At 32.4% G+C, this 19,239-nt stretch overlaps 1 protein-coding gene across 1 annotated transcript in view; it reads right to left on the bottom strand.

Annotated features, from left to right (window-relative positions):
• LOC148278335 (facilitated trehalose transporter Tret1-like) overlaps positions 1–12,346 on the bottom strand; it is a 30,628-nt gene extending 18,282 nt beyond the window's left edge. Inside the window, exons 1-4 of the mRNA XM_088231572.1 lie at positions 12,162–12,346; positions 11,412–11,522; positions 7,166–7,281; positions 5,072–5,219 (exon numbers count right to left, since the gene is read on the bottom strand). Of these exons, the coding sequence (XP_088087698.1) occupies positions 5,072–5,219; positions 7,166–7,281; positions 11,412–11,522; positions 12,162–12,249 (463 nt within the window). The 5' untranslated portion in view covers positions 12,250–12,346. The remainder of the gene's footprint in view (positions 1–5,071; positions 5,220–7,165; positions 7,282–11,411; positions 11,523–12,161) is intronic.
• Between the last annotated feature and the right edge of the window lie 6,893 nt (positions 12,347–19,239).

Raw genomic sequence — 19,239 nt, 5'->3', positions numbered from 1 at the left:
CCCCAGAGAGAAAAGCCAGTCCTTGTCAACAAAAATTTGGACAAAGTCAAAATATTGTCGATGGTAAAAAAATTTATTAGTAATTAAAACAGATCAGCAGGAAACAGTTGTCTGTCTTCAACACCTGTCACATGCAATAACATTTGTATACCAACTATTACCCATTTAATATTTACAATTATTTTCACTACTTCGGGTCAAACAATTCAGTTTTTGTTGTTCGGAGGAATGGAAATACAAAAAAAAACTGTTATTTTAAATAATGCTACAAGAATCACACAAAATATAATAATATCCATTCAAACATTTCGGTTATTGAGGAAAAAAACTGCATTAGGGAAGAAAACTTCCTTTAAAATAATGCTACCAGCACCATACAAAATATTCAAACTTATTTTGGGTATTGTATTTATAACAGCTTCACTGTACTCTACTGTTTTTTTTCCATTCAATTAATTTATTTTAAATAAAACAAATACATTACAAACATGTATTCAATACGTACATATTATAAAAAAGAAAAAATACATGAAAAAGACTCATGTCAAAGTATTAGGAGAATCCTGCTCCGGAAAACCCCTTCGGATACATGGAACAGATCAATATCCAGAGCGATGTTGTTCAGCATAGCGGTAGCCCTTCCAACAGGCATAACTATAGGCAGGTTGGTCCTGCATATCGGAATATGAAACAATCTATGCTGACGCTGTCTTAGGTAATTATCAGGAACATACAAACCAATGCTCATCATAATCTCAGAAAAATCTATTATACCGCGCAACAATCGATAAAAATGTGTATTTAAATACACATTCCTTCTAGTCTCTAAACTGTTTAGCCAAGCATACTCTGAAAAAACTCAGTCGGGTAGAGCCAAGAATAATACCCGCACTCTGTCATGTAGAGATATCTCAGAAACTTCTTTTGGATTTTCTCTATCATTAGGGAGTACTTCAGTTCATGTGGCACCCAAATCATCGAGCCACTCTCGAGTTTACTTCGCACCAAAGAGTTGTAAAGAGTTCTCAGTACGCGGATATTTTCGAAAACCCTGGCAGTACGCAGAACAAATCCTAACATTTTCAATCCATTTCCACTGATTGTCTCTATGTGTTCATGAAATGTCAGGGTGCTCACAAATCTAACGCCCAGATCCTTAACATTCGATGTTCGTATCAGATTCTGGTCATTTATTTTAGTTTATACCATGCACATGCACAGGTTGAGTCAATCATATTATATGCAGTGAGTTGTTACAGGCTAACATTCAAAACGCATGCAAATATGATAAAAAATTTACAAATTAGATTCCCAAAAATGTTAGCTTGTAAAACCTACACGATGACTTGTCAAAATGGCTACGAAGTCTTTTCCCAATGAGTAAAGTTTTGACCGTACAAAGTATGATATGGTATCGCCTGGTAACAGAGGACATTATAGATTTCTACAAAACGCCGATATCCTATAAGTATGAAACGCGTCAAAAAGTGAAAGGAATTTTTACGGAAAAAAGAGCTCTAAATGCGCATGGAGAGAGGACCGGGAGCTTTATGCTGGAAAGATGTGACATTTTGTCACCCACTCGACAATAGTCGATTGGGCATTTCGATTACTTTGTCATAATCTTCTTTCTGTGCCATATCAGGTCTCCCCGACGTTGGCAATCACTCTAGAGTAGGCATTCCGGTCCTGCGCCAACTGGAACAGCGCCTCGACCCCACGCACTCCCGTCCAGTCGCGGATGTTTCTCAGCCAGGACATCTGTCGCCTTCCAACCCCACGATCCCTCGATCTTTCCCATCATAATAAGCTGTAGAAGCGTATATTTGCTTCCGCGCATAATATGGCCCAGATATGCGAGTTTTCTCTGTTTTATTGAGGACAGTAGTTCTTTTTCGGCACTGGCTCGTCTCAACACCTCCACGTTGGTCACTAAATCTGTCCACGGGATTTTCAGCATTCTCCGGTGAAGCCACATTTCAAAAGCCTCTAATCGGTTCATGGAGTTCACCTTGAGAGTCCATGTTTCAACCCCGTAGAGCAGTATTGACCACACATAGCACTTGACCATCCTCTGTCTCAGTTTTAAATTAAGGCTATCACTGCAGAAGAATGATTTCATGCCATTGAATACTGATCGTGCTATTTCTATTCTGCATCTAATTTCCTTATCCGGATCCAGATCAGAAGTGATTTGACTGCCGAGGTATTTAAAGTTAGTCACTCTCTCTATTGTTTGACCATTTATTCGCAATACAGCATTATTGTGAGGGTTTCGGCTAAACACTATCATCTTTGTTTTGGCCACATTGATGTTCAAGCCCATTACTCTACCAGCTTCGTCAATTTTATTAAGAAGTTCTTGAAGGACACATGCGTTGTCAGCCAGGATAACGGTATTGTCAGCATATCGGATGTTATTGACAATTTCGCCGTTAATTCTTATTCCCTTTCTGACATCAGAGAGAGCATTCTTAAATATCTTGTTCGAGTATAAGTTAAAAAGTAAGGGCGATAATATGCAGCCTTGTCTCACTCCACGCTTAATTGTAATATCTCTCGTTACATTGCGACCTAATCTTATCACAGCTGTCTGCTGCCAGTAAAGGTTCTTTATGAAATTAACATCCTTGTCATCCAGCTGGCATTCCTGTAACAGTTTCAGTAATTCTGAATGCTTTACTCTGTCGAATGCCTTCTCGTAGTCAATAAAGCAAGCAAAAACGTCTTTTCGCTGATCTCGACATTTTTGTAGAAGGACATTCATTCCAAATAGTGCTTCACGTGTACCAAAAGCTTTCCTAAATCCAAACTGGGCATTGTCCAAATCCTGTTCACATTTGCCTCTTATTCGTCATAATGCATTCTTTAAATATGCTTTTTGCTATACAACATACATTATTTTTTTTATTATAACTTTAAATATGTTTCTTACTATGTATTCTGTTTTTATTTCGCAATTTACTGAGTTTCAAAATATTTTTATAGACATATTTATATATTTTCATGGTTTTTTTTTTTTTTACTTTGTTTTCACTGCATTTATTACTTTTTTTTATAATTTATTTTTTTTGCTACGTTTTTTTTACTACATTTTTACTATGTATTTACTACATTTTTACTATGTTTTTACTACAATTTTACTATGTTTTTATTACATTTTACTATGTTTTACCACATTTTTTACCATGTTTTTACTCCATTTTTTACTTTGTTTTTCACTTTGTCCTGTATCTTTATATCTGTTTCTATAAATTGATTACTGTTTTTTATATTTTTTGACTGTTTTAGAACGGGGTAAATAACTTTAGTTAGACAGTCAAAGCAACTTTACATAAATTATAATTTTGTGTATGTAATATAATGATAATAAATAAATAAATGCTATACTTGAAAACCCTCCGATAATTTAATTACAAACACGAATGAGAAAGTGGCAAAACTAACAAATCCGTATTTATCTATGGCCTATGGCTCTCCTGCCACATGTAAACTTTTATTATTTCTTGTCAGACTTCTTCCGTTGAATGTTTTGTGTATGGAATATTATGAAAATATATATGAAAATGTTTTACTGAGACACTGCAACATTTAAAATTAATATTTACCTTCAACGTAAAGCACATCTACATGTTATTAGAAATATTTCGTATGCATTTAATGGATTTTAAAAACATATTAATTTTTATTTTATTTTAATTTAATTTTATAAACATAAACGGCAAATCTGCCTTTTACAAACATTTATAATATTAACATATTAGGCTTAATACTTTTAAAAAAAAATGAATTGCCTTTTCCCAAGATTTATAAAAAAATAATTAAACCAAAAATTATACAAGATTTATATTTTAAAAATTAACCTAATAATTATACAACATATTCAGTAGAAAGTTTAAATAATAAAACTTTCTACAGTAAAACAACAAGAACATTATAAGTACTGTTTCACACAGCTAGGCAAAGTGAACAAAAAACTGTAAATATATATATTATGAAATGCATGAATAAATAAATATAATTACCATTCACCATCTTTGAAAAAGTTCAAAAGGTTTGTTCTATAGGAACAATACCCTACACTAAATATATCAGATACGTGGGAATAACTATTGCCGAGTTCATGAAGTCTATTTAATACGGCATTACAAGTATACACTGTCCGTGAATTGTTGCTATAAAACGGTGGCACCTGTCTAGTTATTCTTCCAGGCACCCTGAAGTTGATGAGAGATAATAGTTCAGGGCAATCCCATATTGAATTTACAATTTTCAAGCAAAATAAGAAATAAAAATGTGTATTTATGAAATGCGTATTTGCCAATACTACAATGCAATTTGATATAATAGTAAAAAATAAAAAAAACAAGTATTTAGTAATAAAAATAAACAAGTAAGTATTTTTTTAATTTTTGGAATCAAATTGTCAATAATAGTTTGACGAGCAGCTACAAATAAACTTGATATTGTGGACTTGTAAGATAGTAAAGAATTGGACAGAATGTCTGCAGCCGTTCCATAAGTGTTACCTAACCTATGCAGTCTCGGTATCAATGAATTGTTTTGTTGGTTGGAAGAAGTACTGGAGCAACGAAACAATAAAGTACTCCTAGTATTGACAGCAGGTGGTCTAAAATTAATCAATTCAAGTATTTTTGGTGCGTCAAAAAGAGAGTTTACAATTTTATACAGTACAATGAGATCATTAATAGTTCTTCTTTACCTAAGTGTGAATGTATTTTTTGTTAATAAGACATGATTATTATTGGCCACGCCCCTAATACGTAACGATTCATGTTAATTTTGAACTTTGTTCCTAACCTAAATGAAAACATTTCTCCAGAATATCCAAACTGATGTTTAAAATACAATTAATTAGTTATAATTCAATTCATATGTTTTTATCGGTATTTGTAGTATGTGATATTTCCCTACTGTTGACAACGACAGGTATTGCATTGAATACAAAATTGATTATATCTATGAAAAAAAACGGATTTTACAGTAAAGTCGTGGACTTAAAATAAATGTGGAGAAAGGCAAAAACGTTAAAATAGACAAGCACCTTTACCTAATGAAGCTTTGAGACGTGGCTCAGCAGATTCGTTATTATATATAGACACAACTGTGATCGACCCGGCAGCTCCTATTCCAGCAAAAAACCTGGCGACGAGGATGTACCAGAAATTTTGTGCAGCGACCATTAGAATCCAACCAATCTAAAAGAGAAAAAATAAAAATGAAGTGTCATTTTTCAGATAAAACCATCGCAATTGTAGCATTATACCGAAGGAATCTTGACAATTATACTTCTTACGAATAGTGTACTCGATAATTGTAAAGTTTCTGTAGCTAAATCACAAATAACTATTGACGTGCTTAAAAACATGCTAAGCATTTGAGCGATCACAATGAACAGTAATGAACGTCAACAATGTTTTAAATATGTCCAAATGCTTGCAGACTGGCTGGATTTTCTCCTTAGGGAGTTGTTCATATTTAAATTTGTTGCAGGTCATAAGCCCTGTATATGCCTAGACTCCCATTTCACCTTCTCAAAAACCTTTTCCCTCTCTGCTGCAACAAATTTAAATATGAACAACTCTCTAAGGATAAAATTCAGCCAGTCTGCAAGCATTTGGACATTCTCAAAATATTGTTGAATTAACTACCTGGTAAAAGAAGACGTATACAAAATTGGAAAATTGTTTTCAGGCGTTGCCTACTAGGTGAATTGGTTCAGCTGGATGAATCTCACCCGCATGATAAAGGTTTCAGCTCTTTCACTTCACAAAAGTCAACAGATGGAAGAGTTGAGGAAATGTGGATGTTCAAACATGGGCAGAATGGTGAATGTTGCACAGTGTAAAGTGGCCACTTAAACCAGCCAATGACAGGTCATAATCCCTGTAAATGCCTCGACTTCCATATTACCTTCTCAAAAATGTTTTCCCTCTTTGTGAAATAAATTTAAAGCTTTAATAATACTTGAGTTATCGAATTAAAATAGGTATATGGGGTATTCGAATCCCCCCTTCGGTCCAGCTAGGTTAAATTGTATAGTCTGATGTGCGACTTGATTAAGTTGAAGTAGGAAATAAACTTAAAATCTCTCTTTTCAATCCGTGCCTCATGTCTGAGGATGGAAATTTCGCCTGACTCCAGGCATGGCTCGTCTGCGAACAGTCTCCCTCCATCTGGAACGGTCTTGTGCTCTTCTATGGGCATTCGTCAGTGATGATTCTTATGATTCAGTGACTAGGTTGCTCCATCTTGTCGGTTGACGTTCATGTGATCTTGTCCCTTCGACATTTCCCAGGAGAATAGGTTTCTCCAAACTACCGGAGTTCCCCCTGGGAATATGTCCAAAGAACTGCAGGATTCTTTTCTCGCACATGCGTGTAAGTTTTTCTTCTATGTCCAGTTCCTGGAGTAAAGATGCATTTGTACGTCTGGCCATTCACGGAATCCGCAGCATTCACCGCCAATATCACATTTCAAAACCTTTGATTTTTTTATTTTCAGATTCCCTCAGTGTCCAACACTTCACACCGTACATGAACACTAAGAAAACCAAGGCCTTCACCAGTCTCTTTTTGGTGTTAATGGTGAATATTAAAATAAACCATGTTTATTACATGATTAAGGAACTAATCTTTTCGTGGTTTGTATTCATGATGGGCACCTGAGTCAAGTATTTTTTAAAGAAATCGTTATTAACAATCCAACTTAATCAAAAATACAAAATGGATATAGATTTTTGTAACTGAATGTAATACAAGTAAATTAACACAGTTATCGCTGCCATTCTTGTAATTACAATATGGTCACGAAGAAGAATGTCAATTTTCGATATAATTCTTTCATGAAATTTCCAAAACTTATAAGGAGAGCAGTTGAGTTTAATAAAATTAAAATCGTGGTTTACAAAATTGAAAAATTTTAATGTGTTATTTGTTGATGTCAAGAAACATTGTTTTTTAGTATGAGCGAAACCGATTAGAAGATCCAAGGTCTTAAGTACGGTTTTCGGAAGAAGAGCTTTCACTGTACATATAAATTCCCGGTCTGTAATAGTACAGATGATAAGAAGAGATAGAAAAATTGTTAAATTGAAGAAAGAAAATAAATTATCCGTATTAACAAAACTGTTGTTTAAACTTACAAGAAACGCTGAGCCGACTCCATAAGCAGCCATTTTGCGTCCTTTGGCATCAGCTAGGAGGCCATGGAATGCTGAACTGACTAGAGCACCGATGCAATAAGCACCACCAACCCATCCTAAAAAGAAAAAAAAATACTCGAAATGAATTGTCACTTTCCTTTTTACCACTGTGCCATGTTAAGATCTTTGCTAAGGGTTTGCCAGCATTGTATTGATAATTTGATGTTCAAAGACTTTTGGAAGACAAAGTGTTTTGGAATGCAAATTGTTGTTGGTGTTCGGTTGCATTAGGGAATTTGATGAATGCTTCCAAGGTGCGATGTGGTCAAGTGTGGCTGTTTTTTTTGTTTGTATTATTAATGTTTTCTTTCGAATTTTTCTTTTCTTTCCTTTCGAAGCGGGATCTGGGAAGTATGGTCGCGGTCCCAATTTGGAACTATCACCGTATTCCTCCACTATCGTACGAGGAAACTAGAATGAGGTGAATGTACTCTGACTACGTGGGTTTAATTGACCACAAATTGACGACAATGCAGCGATGAGTGCAATGAACGCTTTTAAAGTTTAGAAGTATGTTATTTTCGCGGTTTGATTGTAAAGAAATATGAAATTTTGGCCAATTTTTTAATAGAAAAATAGATAATAAATGTACGAACTGAAGACACTGTGCATAAATATGCACAGTTTCTAGAAAGAACAGGCGCTTTCATTGTATTCTCTTTCAATATAATATGGTATTAATAATTGTTATAATGAGATGATATTATGTATCTGTTTAGGGAGTTGTTCATTATAAGGTATCTCATAATTTCAAAGAAATTTTCGCTAACAACAGAGAAATATTACGATATTTATTTTTTACATTTGTAAAGTAATAAGAGACTATGAAAAACTGCCGAAAAAAAAAATTTTGCTTATTAGTAGCATAAAAAATATTTTTACATTTGTAATTTTGAATTCCCGCAAAAACGGTCATTGCATTGGCCACGGCCCTAGTATGTCACGATTCATGTTAATTTTCAACTATGTTCCTAACCGTTTAAGTTGTTATAGAACGTCGTCATGAACCTTGACGTCACAAATATCAATGCCAAACATGTCGCGTTTTTCTAATGACATATTTTTTTACAATTTATTTTTTAAAGTTATAAACGAAAACTTTTTTCCACAATATTCATGATTTTGAAAAAACAATTATTTTAATTCCAATATATATATTTTAATCGTAGTATGTGATATTTTCCTATCATATTCCGGCGCCTTCAACATCATCGGAACAGATGTCAAGGAACAATGTCTTATCGCACAAATTTTACACGTGGACAATGGTCGGTTCCTGGGATAGAACTTAAGTTTAGAGACATTTCGGTGCGACATAATTTTTACACACCGGTTTATTTTACACACATGGAACACATTAATCAATTAGATTTTAACATTGACTATAATGTTCTAAGGAGGTATATTTTCAATTATTTTTCTTACTGGGGGAATTTAGTTCATTCATGTCATTTGTTTGTTCTTTCTATTGTTCTAATTCTTAATCTTATCCTAGACTAGTACCTGAAGCGTAAGACTGATCACCTTATCTTCATGTAACAAAAATGATCAAGATACGCTGCGATTGGTGCACCAATGCAGTGTCCTATGCACGATTCGGTGCGGAAAGGGAATGATGATGATGAATTCTTAAAGCACCCTCTTAATACCCATCCACAATTCCTCTTTCTTCTCTAACTCATAAAGTGTCCATGCGGCTCGACTGTGGAATCATCTCTCATCCACCATCAAAAATGTTACTACAGAATCTCTGTTTAAATCACGTCTGAAGAAACATCTCCTTTCTCTTCCTTAATCTCTCCTCCTTGCAACTTTACTCTTAATTTCTTTTTCCCAATGAGTAGTAGTCTTTTTTTTTTTAAAGGAAACATTTAAATTCTTAATCTTTACCCAAATATTTAGATTTTTGGAGCCATTTTCACTGAGTTGTAAATAACTCACTATTAGAAAATGGGAATCAAGTTGGGGTAGAGTGGGATTTGAACCTCAGACTTCTAATCCGTGAGTCCGCAACACCAGCCACGTGACCACAACCCGATTCATATTGATATTGATTTAAGGTATTTTTTTTATTATTACGCGGTCCTGCCCGAATGTTGGCTTGCCTGCTATTACATTGGAAAAGACTTTTCACTGATAAGTAGGTACATTAGTAGGTACTTATTTACATTTGAATTCCAAAACTAAAATTTTTAATATTCAAATATAGTAGGTAGCTAGGTACTTGTTTATGGTTGAATATCAAAACATAAAATCATTAATTTTTAAATATAGATTTTTTGCAAATGTCAAACTCGGCTCTTTTCACCAACAGGGGTGGACTTTATTCAGGAATGCGATTTTAAAAAATGAATTGAATGTCAGTAAATTATTTAAGTTTTAAAAAATCTCCAGTTAAAATAAATAAAGGGGAATAAATTATAAGGCATGTAAGGAAATAATCTTATTGGGATCCATAAAAAGCAAATGTTGTTCGTAAGCATCCTAAAACCAACTTTTTTTAAATACAAAAAAACAACATCTTTCCATTATTTTTTGTACGAGCATTCTCGTCAACAACCCTGGTAGGTTGATGAAAAAATATTTGTGCTTCTAACTTTTTTTTTACTTATTCGATTGAAAATTTTAATGTCTACGAACACGCGGAGCGCAAAGATCTACATTTCTTTGAAAACCACACGTAAACAACTATTAATAAAAAAAATAATAACTATTAAAATCACACTTAACAAATCGGAAGCAGGGTACTTTTGTAAATGAAAAAAAAGGAACATACAAATAGTAAATTTTGGAGTCCCACAAGGATCTATTTTGGGTCCACTATTATATATTTTATATATTAATGACTTATTACTGTAAAATTTTAAAGGAAAACTTATTATATATGCCGATGACATTGAACTATTTTATAAAAATCAAACAGACGTATTAACAAACAATGACATAAACGAAGACCTAACTATGTTGACTAAATGGACAAACACAAACATACTTACACTTAATGAAAAACAACGCTTTATTATCCATTTTGAATCTTGAAAAAAACGTCATAAAGTAGATGTTTTCATAAATAATAAACGACCGACTGAAATTGAGCATGTTAAATACCTAAGACTAACAATAGACAGACAATTGGCATGGACAATTCATATCAACAATTTAGTTAGCAAAGTGGCGACATTATCGAGTCTTTTTTTAAAATTAAAAACTTTGTTCCAAAACCGGAAAAAATTCTAATGTACGAAGCCTATGTGAAAACTAACTTATGTTATATGCAACTACTATGGAGAACAGGAAATCAAAAAGACATAAACACACTACAAAGACAGCAAAATAAAATATTAAAGTTAGTATATGACCTACCCTATCTAACAGCAACTAAAGAACTTTTTAAACAAACCAAACAATTTAATGTAACTGAACTTTTTAAACTAGAATCCTTCAAATTTATTCATAAATTAACCACTGATGTAATTGTAGACAAAGAATTAAAACTGAAAAAAAACTTTAGTAAACATGAACACAATACGAGAATATCAGAAAAATATCATATACAACCTTCTAAAACGACAAAAGGACAATCGAAACTATTATAACATGGACTGAAATTATACAATAAACTACCAGACAAAACTAAACAAAAGACTCAGACAACCTTTACAAAAGATGTTAAAAATATTATTACCAACAGTAGAACATGAATCTTAAAAGTAAAAATATTTTTTTTAATGTATGTAACCCGTAAGGGTTTGTCAATGATAAATTTAAAATAAAAAAAATATCGGGTAAGCCGTTTAGGAGGAGTTCAGTGGCACGTACAGAAGAATTATATACATAAAGATACAATTATTTCTATTTTTGTACGTCTTTAGCTTTTTTATTTTTATTTTCAATTGAAGATGATTTGCGACTTGAATTATAAAAATTAAACTTTTATTTTATAGGTTGATTGGAAGAAATTGCCGTTCGGCTATGAGCCCGCCAATGCACAATTGACATTATGTACAAAAAGTTAAATGAAAAAAATAATAAAAATATATGTAAATATGCAATGTGTTATTTTTTATGATATTTTGTTGTAAAAGTACATTATTATTGTCCCAACTGAACTCGCGGAGTTGGGACTTGTCCACAAAAATAAAAATAAAAGTGGAAAAAAAATAATTAAATAAATATATTTTTCTACCTATGCTTTCTGGTGATACGGGTCCTGACGCAAGGACTCCTTCTTGAAGTTGTGGAACGGCAGCTGATGTCCAAGCTGCAGTGTTTCCATAGATAAAGGCTAGCATACTACCTGAAAAAATATTGACTAAATGGGAAGTTCAGTGCTATGGAAAATAGCACGCGATAAAAATGAGAGCATGCAATAATGAGGAAGTTCAGTGGTTTTAAAGTTTCGTATTTTTTTAATTACTCCGCGTGTGACGTCTCAAGTTCTCTTTCCCTTCTTGTCGGCGAGTTCTGCTGATTGGTCAGCTGACTTACCGTAAACCGGAAATCTGTCACAACTCTCTTATCATCAGTTGATTCGGTAGGGTAGCGTATGACCACTTGTCAGCTCTCCGGCTATCCCTATGCAGAAAATTACGTCAGTCGCTTGTTCCGTTGCGACGTTAAGGAAGAATTCATTTTTTTACTTTAGAAACAGAATAAAAATGTTACTTCGCCATAGACTAACGAATTGTCGTCTATTTGCATGGCAATAGTTGGAGGACCGGCAATCGATACAGGCTACATTTTACACCGAAAAAATACATGATTCCACTTGGAAAATTGCTAATTAATTAAGTAAGTTCTTCTTATACCACGCGAACGAAGCCACAGGTAAAAGCAAGTCATTTATAAGTAAAAAATATGTAATCAATTGTTTTCTTGCTGGATAGTAATGGTAGATTTAAATTACTCTTCAAAAAATGGTTAAAAAAGGACTTACATATTAACGCGGCCAAATATTGGTTGAATATATTAGCTTTTCCTTTTTGCGGAACGAGGATCCCATTTTCAATGTTTTCTTTGTACATTTCAGTACTAATGTGTCATTGCTTTTATTTCATTTGATAATATTTACTTCAGTACATATAAAGGCGACGCAATTTTGCCAACGAAATAACAGCGACTGAAATAAAATGTAAGATTTTTATCATATATTATTTGGTTTATTCAAGTCGGAAGTTTGAATAGTAATATGAGGCAAGGTGGAGGCAAACCAAATAGTTAAGATAATACTCAAATAAATTCATTATTTGAATACGTATTTAAAAATAAACTCGTACTAAATAATCAACGGCAAACGTTATTTATTTTGGCAAATTACATGAGACCTTTAAGTAGTTACACAATGAATTATTTATTCCGAGAGATAGTGGAATCCGTTTACACCCCGTGTCATTGGGTAAAACCGGATACCGCATTTTGTTCAGGGAGGTGCGTACAATGAGGAGACAAGCAAACATAGTAACGCCACTCTTAAAGACATTCTGGATACTGACACTCTCAGAAGTGTGTACTTTGCTCTGTTTCAATCCACGGCAACTTATGGAATAGTTGGCTGGGGGGGTTGTGCGGCATCCATTTTTAAGCCGCTCATAATTTCACAGAAATTATAATTGAGAATAATGTTCCGGCGCCCTCCAACATACCCGTCAGAACAGCTGTTCCAATACGTGAAGGTGCTGGATATGAGACAACTGTACCTAAAAGAAGCACTACACACTTCTGGCCAAACAATAAGGAGAGGTCTCAGCAAAATATACGTACTTATGTCACACCCAAAACCCGTATGACTTTTGCTCAGAGACATCTATCATTTATCGCACCGAGTGTTCAATATTTTAGAAGAACGTATTAAGCTCTCAAGGACAAAATTATTTTCAAGAAAGAAGTTTAGGACTGGATTTTCCTTAGTGGGAGGAATTTGAGTGGGAAACTCCTTGATGATTTTGCGAATGTTTGAGTTTACTGTTTACCATATTGCGCCATTTATATGTTTTTAAAAATATTTTTTAATATTTTTTTTTTATGTTTCTAATCCTATATTTGTGGTGATATACTCATGTGTTTATGTCATATAATTGCTCGTCTCATCTCAACACAGGACTTTTAGTCCCATGGAGTTGGGAGTTATTGTTTCAAATAATGTATGTACAATGAAATTATTTATGTAAATAAATAAATCGATTCAATCGCATCGATATTCTTCGTTTGGTTCACGTGTACCACTAAAATAAGTGTTTTATTTTATTAAATTTACTATGGTTTTTTTATTAAGTTATAACCTGTTAAGCCTCTTCTTGAGAGGCTTGTCAGCAGATGAGAAATAGGATATAGAAGAAAGTTACGAAAAATATACCACAACACTACAATATGGACTTCTTACTAAAGCTGTCACCAAAATTCTGTGGAAAGAGTCTAAAAAAATTCTTAAGGTACATTAATATTAAACTTGAAATTAGTCATGCATTTTTAAATTATGATTTTTTATTAAAAACATAAAATTTGTAAAAAATTAGCGATAGAAAAAAAAATGAGACTTTTCAAATTTATTCAAAATTGTAAATTCAATATAGGATTGCTTCAGGGTGCCTGGAAGAGTGACTAGACAGCAGTGGTAAATTGTGATTTTATTTATATGTAAGCTACAAAAAAACATATTTGTACCTACATAGGATGTACACAATATAATATAAGTAATATAAACTATAAATTGATATTTTTCTGTGGTTCTGTGTAATGCAATAACTCTCATCAGTGAAATCCATTTTAAAGATGTAACTTCGTGATATATTATAATATATAGATATATCATCCATTACTTTAATCTATAATTAATTAAAAAATAAATAAAAATACCACCATGGATTCAGTCGATATTAGGTATTCAATTGAAGTGTCAACTGGCCGAATCGTCCTAGTATTTAATAGTGCTAAAAACGGCCGCGTAGAGCGCTATATGTCCTGCAATATGACGCATGAAAGTAGTTTTGGTGTTATGTCAAAAGTACCATCTCAAAGAAAAATAGTCCTTAAGAAACAATGTTTTCAAAATCAAGAATCTTCAAATAATTTATGCAATCTGCAAGTTTAATCTAGGAGAAAAAACCCGCACTGGGGTTAAGACATTAAAAATTTAGTATACTTATTTGTATGAAAAAATAAGCTCGAATAATCGGTTAGTTTCTTAGCTCACCTCAGGCGCTGGGCGCGCTATATTAAATTTTATATTTATATTAGGATAAAATACAAACGGTGGAAACGATTTAAAATAAATGGTAATTATTATGGTTAGTCAAATGTAATGGTAAGCTGCGCATAATCGCTTTTTTACACGGTTCACCCCTCTTAGACAGGTGCCATCATTTTATAGCAACAATTCACGGACAGTGTATACTTGTAATGCCGTATTAAATAGACTCCAGGAACACGGCAATAGTTATTCCCACGTATCTGAAATATTTAGTGTAGGGTATTGTTCTTAAAGAACAAATCTATTCAACTTTTAAAAGATGGTGAATGGTAAATTAACCTCTAGTATAATGATTATATTTATGAAACATTGCATTATTATTTTTTTGTTATATTAATCCTTTAAAATATTTTATAATCTATTTTTATTTTTACATTTATTTTTAAACTGTTTTAAACTTCTTTTGAATGTGTTATATAATTTTAAGTTTTAATTTTTTTTTCTAAATCTTGGGTAAAAAGTATTGTTTCGTTAATTAAACCAAATATGTTTTAATTTTAATTTATGTAAAAGGTTTTTCTGCCGTATATGTTAATAAAATAAAATAAAACACCCATACAAATTGAGAAAAAATCTTTCTTGGATTTATTTCTTGCAACTGGCGGGATCGAACCCGCGACGCTAGTTTCACAGTTGGCTTATGGTCTTATCAACTGCGCCACGACGCCTGTCACAAACAATGAAAAATACATGTCGTTGGTATAATAATCACAATTTGTTGTGATTAGATATTGTTCATAAATTATATGTAAACACATCACGAACAAATTAGTAAAAAAAGGTTAAATGTATTAACAAATTTCAACAGAGATGGAGAACATTTTAAAGGGAGGAATATGGAAGTCTGTCATTGGCTGGTTTAAGTTACTTTAACCAGCCAACGACAGAACATAAGCCCTGTAAATGCCTATACTTCCATATTCCCTCCTGTAAAATGTTCTCAATCTCTGTCGTAATTTGTCAATCTTAATGGCTCCCTAGGGGGTGAAATCCAGTTGTTTGTCTACCAACATTTAGACAAACTCAAAGTATTGTAATAAAACTATCTAGGCCAATAAGAAGTTTAAAAATTGTAAAATTGTAAAATTGTTTTCAGGCGTTGCTTAGTATGTGAAATAATTCGATCAAATGAATCTCTTCACAACGATTTCAGCTCTATTACTCCACTAAAATCAACAGATGGAAGAAAATAGATGTTCAAATATGGGCAGAATGGTAAATGTTACACAGTGTGTAAAGTGGCCGCCTAAACCAGCCATTGACAGGTCATAAGCCCTGTAGATGCCTAGACTTCTATATTACCTTCTCTTAAATGTTCTTCATCTCTGTTGTAATAGGTTAATATAAACAGCTCCCCAGGGAGTTGAATCCAGTCCTTGTCTACAAAAATTTGGACAGACTCAAAATATTGTTGATAAATCCACCTGGTCCATGAAGAAGTATAGAAATTTAAAAAAATAACATTTTCAGGCGTTGTCTAGTATGTAGGTGAAATAATTCAATTAGATGAATCTCACCCGCATAAATAAAGGTTTCAGCTCTTTAACTTCACAAACATCAACAGATGAAAGAATTAAAGGAATATAGATGTTCAAATATGGGCAGAATGGTGAATGTTACACAGTGTGTAAAGTGACCACTTAAACCAGCCAATGACAGGTCATAAGCCCTGTAGATGCCTAGACTTCTATATCACCTTTTCTGAAATGTTCTTCATCTCTGTTGTAATATGTTAATGTTATCAGCTCCCCAGGGAGTCGAATCCAGTCATTGTCTACAAAAATTTGGACAAACTCAAAATATTGTCCATATACCTATGTTACATACCTATGTACATTTTCTTATTTTTACTTATTATTGTATCTTTTAGCTTTTCTTATGTTATCTTTCATTTCAACTAAATTTGCACACTTATGTTTCACTGCTGCACTTGAATGTAATTTCTAATATATGTAAAAGCCCGTAGGGCGTGTAAATTAATAAATAAATAAATTTATTAAATAAATAAAAGACGAGTGATACTTTAATCCACAAATTTGGAATATCCAGTGACCGGTTTCATCGCTTTCGCGACATCTTCGAGACTGGTATCTTTATTAAGGAGTTCAATGTATTTATACAAAACAGAGGTAAGGATAGATAATTCAAAATTATATGAAAGAAAATTTAATAAAGTTATTTTTATCTTAAGGATCATTATCAAATTTTTTTTTGGGTTATCTAATGAGTTGATTTTTATTTATTTCATTTTATTAGGGAAATCAACAGTTCTACATACATATTTTTAGTAAACAAACAGATATAGTGTATAAACTCAGAACTAATAACAGATTTCCACATAGTATACAAAGTTAGTAAAGAAAATATATTACATATCAAATAAATACATACAATTTATACATTCAAAAATGTTATTTTCATGTACCCAATAATCAAAGATTTTTAAATATTAATTTTAAGAACATTAAGTTACTGTAAATTGGGCTGGATTTGGACAAGAATGCTTGAAGAGAGGATAAGGAGGGGAGGGGAGATGTACATATTTATTAATATAATGTCTACTAAGTTACATAGTACATTTTTAGTGTAAATTATAATGGTATTTTAATGAGTTTAAGTATTTTATTTTTCGTGCCCCATCCTTCGTGAGTGTGATTTTTGTCAATTATAATTTCTGAAACACAGAAGGTAAAAAGTCATCAGTAAAAATACATTACAATGGGTAAAGTAATTGAAAATGCACTTGTGTTATCTGTTCATTAAGTAATTCTGCTACGGGTTTATTTTTTAATCTATTAATTTCTAGAATTTCTAGTTTGTCAAGTTTATGGTCTTTAGGTACAATGTGAATTATTTTTACATTATTTTTAAATTTAAGGAATGCTCATTTTCTATTAAATGATTGGCAAAATTTGAATTATCTTTATTACTAGACCATGATTGTATGTGCTCTTTTATGCGTGTTTTAATGGCTCTACCCGTTTGGCCTACGTAGCATGTATTTTTACAGTCGTTACAATTTTGAATTATCCGTCCTTACCTCTGTTTTGTATAAATACTTTGAACTCCTTAATAAAGATACCAGTATCGAAGATGTCGCAAAAGCGATGAAACCGCTCACTGGATATTCCAAATTTAAGTATCACTCGTCTTTTATTTATATTATAAATTACAATGAACTTCCATCAAGATTTTTCACTTACAAACTTAAACCAAGATATTTGATTTGGTATTAATCTTGAAATACTCATTTTTCACTACACATCAGTAGAAATTTATTTTTGTTGAATTTTTTAATGCAACTGAAATATTTAAATTGTAGACTCAACTGGCAAAAAATTACGGGCGATTGTTTTTTTAGTAAACAGTTTGATTTAACATTTTTAATATGCTTTAAATTAATTAGTTTTGCACGAGTATCATTTTTTGGGTACATATTTTTAAGCCCATAAGCGGATACGCAAATTTAATGGAAAAGATGCCACAAATGATGACAAGTCTGTGACAAAGTCTAAAAAAAGTAACAAATATATCTTCTAATATCTCAATGTCACTGTTTGCGTTGGAAAAGCATATTTGTATAAAGATTTAAGATTTCCTTATCGGAAAATCATCCCACAAACTTATGGAGGTTAAAGGTTCAGATGTAAAAAAAAATACACAAATTTAAGGTCTGTTGTTAATTTATTTGTTTTAAAAAAAATCGTTTCTATTCAGTAACATATTCTGATATATTAAATTTATCACTACCTAACTACGTAAATAAAATTATGAATTGGTATATTCTTGGCAAAAAAAGGAAGGCAACTTAAATACATAGGGTTAAAATCTCCGAGTAATAATTCGTCAACCTATAGAGAAGCCCTATCACTATGTTTCATAGAACGCAAGCGATGATGGTTAGCAACAAATTGGCGGCCATTTTGTTTTGTTTGATAACATACGCGTAAGGGTTCTATCTGATGCTTTTGTCGCTGTGCTTGTAAATAAATGGATATTTGTGATAAAATAAATATAAATCGACAATGGTGAATTGTTGCAGTAATTTGGTTACAACAATAGGAGCGTCAAGGTGTTAAAGGAGTCAGTTTCCACAGGTAATTGATTTAGAATATTTTCCTATGATTTACATTGATTTTTGGCATTTATTGTCCCGACACGTGTACTATGTTGCTTAAAAACTTTCCTTGTATCAACATATTTACTTCAGATCCTATTTTTTTCAATTTAGGGGATACATTTGTGAATTGAAGTATGTTAACTGTTGATAATGACAGTTAATTACGGGCAATATGTCGGGGCCGCACTCGGCATCCATATAAAGTTTGAGTCTTTATCGAGTAGAGGTCGATTCAAATTTTACTCGAAAATAGCAACGTTAACCTTGAAATCGTTTCTAAAATGACATGTCCAAGTTTCAGACTCGTTGTTTCGGAAATGTGACGGACAAACAAAAAAACTCAACACAGGACCATGGAGTTGGAATTTATGTCTCAATAAATGTAACATAAGTATATTGTAAATAAAACGAATAAATAAAAAAAAGTAAACAGACACGTATTTTCAGTTTTATAAAATAAATATAGGCGAACTATAGAAAAATAAATCGGAATAACCCTGCAATAATAAATACACAGGTACATATTTAAAAGTATTTACAATCAAAATTAATATCCATTTGGCGATTCTCGACCTGAGTACGGCCAATTGTTTTGCTGCGAACTGTGGCTAACTTAATACCCAATAGTCATAGAATGGTTTTCCTACG

The sequence above is a fragment of the Micrasema longulum genome, unplaced genomic scaffold, assembly GCF_059751315.1.
Source record: "Micrasema longulum isolate JH-2025_06_02 unplaced genomic scaffold, ASM5975131v1 h1tg000892l, whole genome shotgun sequence".
NCBI lineage: Eukaryota > Metazoa > Arthropoda > Insecta > Trichoptera > Brachycentridae > Micrasema > Micrasema longulum.
Note: the sequence above shows the minus strand (reverse complement) of the source record. Positions and strands in the feature narration are given on the sequence as shown.